The sequence below is a fragment of the Argentina silus genome, assembly GCF_951799395.1.
Source record: "Argentina silus genome assembly, chromosome: 10".
NCBI classification, from domain to species: domain Eukaryota; kingdom Metazoa; phylum Chordata; class Actinopteri; order Argentiniformes; family Argentinidae; genus Argentina; species Argentina silus.
Window position 1 is genome coordinate 16,350,255 of NC_139664.1, and position 7,500 is coordinate 16,357,754.

The 7,500-nt window shown below is 47.5% G+C and overlaps 1 protein-coding gene across 2 annotated transcripts in view; it reads right to left on the minus strand.

Annotated features, from left to right (window-relative positions):
- The window catches only part of lars2 (leucyl-tRNA synthetase 2, mitochondrial), a 34,306-nt gene that overhangs the window by 16,217 nt on the left and 10,589 nt on the right, over positions 1–7,500 (minus strand). For both annotated transcript variants that reach the window (XM_083678308.1, XM_083678309.1), the window contains 7 exons: positions 7,328–7,417; positions 6,785–6,928; positions 3,409–3,516; positions 1,855–2,014; positions 1,269–1,373; positions 372–487; positions 1–124 (listed from right to left, as the gene is read on the minus strand). The exon at positions 1–124 is cut by the window's left edge and continues 160 nt beyond it. In XM_083678308.1, the coding sequence (XP_083534434.1) occupies positions 1–124; positions 372–487; positions 1,269–1,373; positions 1,855–2,014; positions 3,409–3,516; positions 6,785–6,928; positions 7,328–7,417 (847 nt within the window). The remainder of the gene's footprint in view (positions 125–371; positions 488–1,268; positions 1,374–1,854; positions 2,015–3,408; positions 3,517–6,784; positions 6,929–7,327; positions 7,418–7,500) is intronic.

Sequence of the window (7,500 nt, forward strand, 5' to 3'; positions counted from 1 at the left end):
AATACCGCTGCCTGGAAATCAGCCAATCCCTGAGTTCAGAGCTGGTCAGGTGGCCGCCCACCTTCCTCTCTCTGGCCTTCTGGGTGATGGAGTCAAAAGCCTCCTCTCTGCTGAGGCCAGAGAACTACAGAGAGAAGAAGACAGTATGAGTTTATGAATGTCTATTTGTTATTGTAATGGAAGTTTGCAGTTCAACAAAACTCTGTTCAGTTATGAGTTCATTTTCCCATATATTTGTGTTCATAAATATGTCCATAACTTTGAGTGCTTTATCTTGAACGCAGTCAAATTGATGTGTCGATTAGTAGGCTTTTAGAGAGAAGCTGTTACAGAGTGACAGAGTGTGTGTTGATGCAGCTGTGGCTCCAGACCTCAGCAGAGTTGAGCAGTGTGTGTGTTCCATCATCCTGGTCCTTCAGCACGGTACTCCAGCTCAGACCCAGAGCACCGGCCACAGACGCATCCTCCTCACTGCTGCCTGGGATACCTGCATGGGAGAGACACACGGTATACATGAAAAGACACTCACTCACTCACTCACACTCACACACACACACACACACACACACACACACACACACACACACACACACACACACACACACACACACACACACATACACACACAGACACAGACACACAGACACACACAGACAGTCAGACACACACAGACAGTCAGACACACACACACACACACACACACACACACACACACACACACACACACACAGACAGACAGACAGACAGACAGACAGACAGACAGACAGACAGACAGACAGACAGACACAAACTAGTCAGACACAGACACACACTTAAGAGTGAGTGAGGCATCTCCTGAGAATGAACCGCAGGGGCTATCCTCACCCAATGTGTAACAGCCTCATGGGTAAAGTCTCTACGCAGAGCGAGAGAAACACCCAAAGTAGGGAACACACACGCACACACACGCATGCACGCGTGCACACACACACACACACACAGTAGTTTACACACAAAGTAGTGGTACATCATTATCCTACAGTATTCAGTCCTCTGGGGAAAATATGACACAGTTACACAAAGACTCAAGGACATGACAAACACACAGAGACATGAACAAGGACGGGCTGAATGACAGTGAATGACTTTAGAGATGAACAAAATACATGTAAACGCATAAACACACTAACACAGACTAACACACTGAACAGTCAACAAAACACAGTGAAGGGAGACCCACGCACGTGTACACATGCACACACCCACGTACGTACACACACGCACCTTACCTATCACTGTATCTAGGTGACCGTCAAACTCCTCCTTGTGTGAGATGACCAGGGGAACCTCGTGGCCGGTGAACAGGTTACGGGCGGTGACTTCTGTCAGACAGTCTGGAGGACAGGGGTCGGGGGTGAGAGGTGAAGGGTTATGAGAGAGGGAGAACATCTCCCCTGGTACCTCATTATCAACAATCACTAACCACAGAGAGAGAGAGCCACTCAAGGGAATCCCAATTAAAACACACAGAGGCATCGGGAACACAGAGGCGTCGGGAATAGACACACACACACACACACACACACACACACACACACACACACACACAGTCTCTCTGTTTCTCTCTCTCGTGCATACTGTATACACACACAGAGACACACATACTGTGCACATAAGCATGCTTAAACAGCTTGTACACACACACACACACACACACACACACACACACACACACACACACACACACACACACACACACACACACACACGCTTGACAGGCACACTGTATGAGAAAAACACATGCACTTCCATCCCTTGAGATGCAGTCTCACAACACAAGTGACTTAACAACTAGAGCAGTGGCAGCGTGTGTACCTGTGCCTGTCTGCAGGGCTCTCTCCAGGGCAGGGCGGACCGGGCTGGTACCATGCAGCAGTCTGTGGGAGGGGAGGACGGCCAGGTAGGCTGCTCCAAACACAGCCTCCGGGCTGGAGGTGTAGGCTGCCAGGGTCTCCCCCGTCTCCTGTCCGTTCACCTGCAGGGGAGAGAGGCCAGGGCATTGGTGAAGTATCCCCTGCTTGAGAACCACTTAGTTATGGATCAATCTTGGGCTGGTCTTTGAGAAAGGTTATGAAAAATAGACTCCTTTCAGGGTAAGGAACCAAATGTGTGATTTTTGTAATTTGAATAAACTATTCCTTTAAGGTAAAAAGAGAATACATTTGAGAGTTTGTAATATCCAGCAGTTGAATGTGTAAAAACACACTGACTGGAGTTAATTGTTTAGCATAAATCACACACAAATTAGGAACAGGAAAACATAATCATGTTCTACTCCAGGAGTCCTATCGTGAAGAACACCCTTGACAATATTCTAGATGTAATAGGACACGATTCTGAGCCCCATCTACAAAACGGCCGCTGGCAGTACTTTTAATTACCTATTCTGCCAAGATCCCAGTCCTGATTTATGAGAGTCCCCTTCCCACACACACACACACCACACACACACACACACACACACACACACACACACAGACACACACACACACACCCACACCCACACCCACACCCACACCCACACCCACACACACCCCTCCCTCGCTCTCATCTCTCCAGAAGCATGATTAAGATTTTAATAAGGAAGGCATTGACTAACCAAATCATCTCCTCCTTCTGTTTCAAGGAGAAGTGCACTGTTTAATGGGGGTGAGGGTGAGCTCAGAGAAGGCCTTCAGCAAACGTTCTATGCCAATACTCTCAACACTGTAAAAACGCCTGGGACAGTTCAATGGAAGCTTAGCTGAGGTGTTCCCTGTTTGGGCAAATTGCTGCTGGCAGATGGAGTGGCTAATGATAATGCTTAAAGCCAATATCTGTAGTGGCTACAAGGGGAAATAAAGTAAAACCAATTTAACAAAGAGGGGGGAATTAAAACAACAAAACAAGTGTAACTTGACACTTGGAGAAAAAGAAAGTTGCAAACAGTAACGTAGCTACCGAAGGGAAGTGTTTTGTTTGTTTTGGTTTGAATTGAGAACCTGTGTGGATGGGATTTTGTGCAACGATACTCCTTGGGCAAAACCAAGGCCAGTCTTCATGTTTTGGTCCAAAAAGGCTTGTTTTCTGTCCACAACACAAGCGGCGGGGTGGCCGCTGGAGTTGCAGCAACTCCGGATCCGGGATTTTAAATCAACAGGTTAGCATCTCTGTAGTTTTCTCCAGAAATATTTTGTTTATACCCAAGAGACTCTGTCAACTAAAGCAGGGGTGGGGGTAAGTTCCAATTCTAATGAACTCATGAACTGAAAAATGTGGGCTGTAAAAAACCATGGGCCATTTTCAATTGACAAATTGAATTGCATTCAATGAAATAGGATTCATCAGCAGGGGGGTGAGGGGTGAGAGAGAGAGAGAGAGGAGGCTCACCTTGAGGTGGAAGTCGAAGAAGCAGCCGGTGCAGTTTCCTATCCAGTTGGCCTGCATGGCCTTGACCCCGTACCATTCAGGCAGGTCAGCCAGCGCGTCCAAGAGAGGCTTGGAAAGAAAGGAAGGAAAACACACACACACACACACACACACACACACACACACACACACACACACACACACACACACACACACACACACACACACACACACACACACACACACACACACACACACACACACACACACACACACACACACGTGACGTGACTTCTCACAATCTCAGCCAGCTGGTCCATTGAGCATCAGTTACAGGGTGTATGTTTAAAGCTTCTAAAACAGCTCATTTGATGTTTTCATTTGTAATCAAGTTTGCTTTGTTCATCTCGATCGTGTCAAGTCACTCTTGTACTAATGTCACCCAGTGAAAGTTGCCAACTGCAGTTTTGCCTTCTCTCTTGTGACAGATTGTTTTAAGGACAGAGCTGGTCTGCAACATGTGACAATCCCCAACCAGGGGAGGCTGGTGGAGGTAGAAATCGGAAGACTCTGGCTCATTGTAATGCATGGAACGGAATGAGGAATAGTATCTGAATGACCCCGTCCTCCGATTTCTACCTCCACCAGCCTCCCCTGTCTCCAACAGATGCTGGCCTTCTACTCAACAGTATATCTGCTAAGAAGTTCAACACTAATCATTAATGACATCAGTAATCATGTCAGTTGTAGCTTCTGGAGAGCACTGGTAAAGTTCAAGCCAGGTCAGTGTCTTGTCTGTCTGTCTGCCAGTCTGCCTGTCTCTCTGTCTGTACAGATTCACATCATTCACTTCATTCCACCTGAGTGCTCAGCCAATTTCCTGCCTTAAAGCAGCCGCCTGGATTGGGTCATGTTATGCAGACGGAGAGGGATTTTCTAAAACCTGACCCCCACCTACCTGCCCTACTTTACTGGATATCACAATGCAATCGCTCATGAAAGCTTTAACTCACTTTCAACAACACTTTCATAGAGAGAGAGAGAGAGAGAGAGACACACACACACAAAACACACAAAAACACACACACACACACACACATACACACACATACATACACAAAAACACACACACACACACACACAAACACATACACAAAAACACACACTCACACACACTCTTGAGTAATTTTAAAAAGGGAAGCTATGCATAACAACGAAGCCAGGGCCAAAGAGCCGCAGCTGGGCTCCTCATCTCTGAATAGAAGGGGCATAAAGAGCCAAATACACAGATTTGATATCTCTCTCTCCCTCTGTCACAATCCATTACCCCCCTGAGATCTCTACCCAGTGCTCTGCAAGTCAGAACACTAACATCAATACTCATACTAACAACAACCATGGTGATCATAATTGCAGTGTGTGTATGCAAGTTATTTGACTGTATCTGTGGCACTGTACGGGGGAGAGGAGGGAGGGAGGGGGAGGGAGAGAAAGAGAGAGAGAGAGAGAAAGAGAGAGAGAGAGAGAGAGACAGACAGAAAGCATGAGAAGCAAGGGAAGTAATATAAAAAAAATTGCATCAATGGTCCTACATAAAACCCAGCTTAACTGAAAGATGGGACAAAGAGTCTCCATGGCAACCCTGCAAAGCTATAAAATGCTATGTCAATAATGTGGGGGTGGCCAAGGTTTTCCTGTGTGTGTGTGTGTGTGTGTGTGTGTGTGTGTGTGTGTGTGTGTGTGTGTGTGTGTGTGTGTGTGTGTGTGTGTGTGTGCATCCTTTAAAGCATCATTCATACCTAGGAATGAGACATTTTATTACCTTTATTACCACATACACATGAATATATAGTGAATATTTAAGGCTGTCAAGTGGCGGTCAAATATAGATATTGCCAAGCTTAATAGTGTATGTCTGTATGAGTTTCTGTGCCTTTCTATGCACAAATGATGAGTGTTTGTATAGCATCTGTGTTCATATGTGAGTTATTCACATAAGTGAATGTCATTGCTTTGATTTACATGACACAGCGGTGGAAATGTGTGCAAAATGAGTGACTGTGAAACAGCGTGTGTGATTACGCGTGAAATAGAAAACCTCTATTGCGGTCATATGATTGTTAATCATGTGTGTATTGCATTGTATCGCATGTGTGCATCTCGTAGATAACGTGCACTGATGATTTATTCGTTTAGTTGAGTCAACAACAGGGTCATAAAGGGACCTGCAGCGCCGGAAACAGGAGAGTACGTCTTCATCTGGAGCCAGTGACAATGGCATACATGTTGACACACAAACACAAACACGGACGCATGCGCACGCACACACACACACACTACAATGTACCCAGCACTCTGCTCCAATTAAGTGTCCTCCTGTGCAGCTCGGTTATCACTTATTACAACCACCCTCCCCCCTTTTACCTCACCTCTTTTTGTTCTCTCCTTCCCTCTCTCTCTCCTCATCCCCTCCCTCCCTCCCTCCCTCCCTCCAGCACCCTCTCCCCCTTCTTCCCTCCCTCCCTCCCTCCCTATTTTCGCCACCTTTTCCCTTCCCTGCCTGCCTCTTTCTCTCCCTCCCTGCCTCTCCCCCTCCCTCCCTCCCTGCCTCTCCCCCTCCCTCCCATCCTCCTCCTCTAAGCAAATGAGAATCACAGGAACACATTGTCACCGCGTGCCGCGTACTCCTCCTCTCTCACACCTCTGACATGAACAGACACGGATGACTAAGCCGACGTCGACCTCCTACTGTACCACCAGCCTGGTGTAGCTGCATCCTCCCAGTCTGAAACTAGCCTTCTAGCACAAGAAAATCCTACAAGTCTAAAACAAGCCTACTGTACTAAAGATCTGTCACTGCATGGAGCGTTTGACAGTCATGGCCGGTCAGAATACCAGGAAACTTTACCAATCAAGCTTCTCACTCCCAGCGTGGTTTGCCTTACAGGGGCTTTCTGCAGTGACCTTTCCAATCGTGTGCCCAAGTTAAACACTGAGCTGTACGTGAGAGTGTGTGTGTGAGGGCTCTCCGGCGGATGGCCGAGAACGAATCTCGCGCGCGCGCAAACTCACACACAGACACAGACACAGACACACACATACATACATAGACACACAGACACACAGACACACGCACACACCTCGAGAGGCTGAAACAGGCTGGAAATGACACTGCAGGGTGGTGATTGCCGGGGCAGAGCTGGTGCTGTTGCTACGGTGTCAGGCATGATTATCAGACGGGTCTCCCCCTCAATGTAACCAACCAATCAGATCAAGTCCCATGGTGCAGGAGTTGATGTATGGATATGCAAACCTTTATTGGCACACACACTTAGGCACACACTCACTCACGCACATGCACATGCACACGCACACAGACCCACTTCCCAGTGCCCACCTTGGCATAGTTGGTGGTCTTGATGAACCACTGCCTGAGCAGCTTCTGCTCCACGAGGGCACCAGACCTCCAGGAGCGCCCGCTCTCATCCACCTGCTCATCAGCCAACACTGTTTGGTCTACAGGGTCCCAGTTCACCAGAGCCTGGAACACACACACACACACACAAACATTAAAAACACACACAGGAAACAAATATACATATGCAAAGCAGGGTCTGAAAAACGAGGGTTTCTTCATATGAGTCCCCAAATACTGAATATTGTATTCAATTACATAGGGAAACCACTAGCCTGCTTCAATACCCCAGCTGTTCACATACATGAGGTGTGATCCTCAGTGGGATATTGTTTTGTTGTATGTATTTTGTTCACATAGGCACAGGTGAGCTGGCTCCATAGTTACTGTTCTTCCCCAGGAACAGCCCTCTGCACCTTGTTCTCCCTGGGGTCCTTGAGGGCCTCCATAAGGCCCATGAGAATACCTACACACACACACACGAATACCCTGAAAGAGTATCTCACATTACATGTTAGATCCTACCTCTTTCTGATAGGCCAGCCCAGCCTTGAAGAGCTTGACGAACAGATACTGGGTCCACCTGTAGTAGTCTGGCAGACAGGTGGTCACCTCCTGTCAGAGGAGAGGAACTGTCAGGAGAACGATCTGCACGCGACACATACACACACATGCTCGTACGCACGCACACACACACA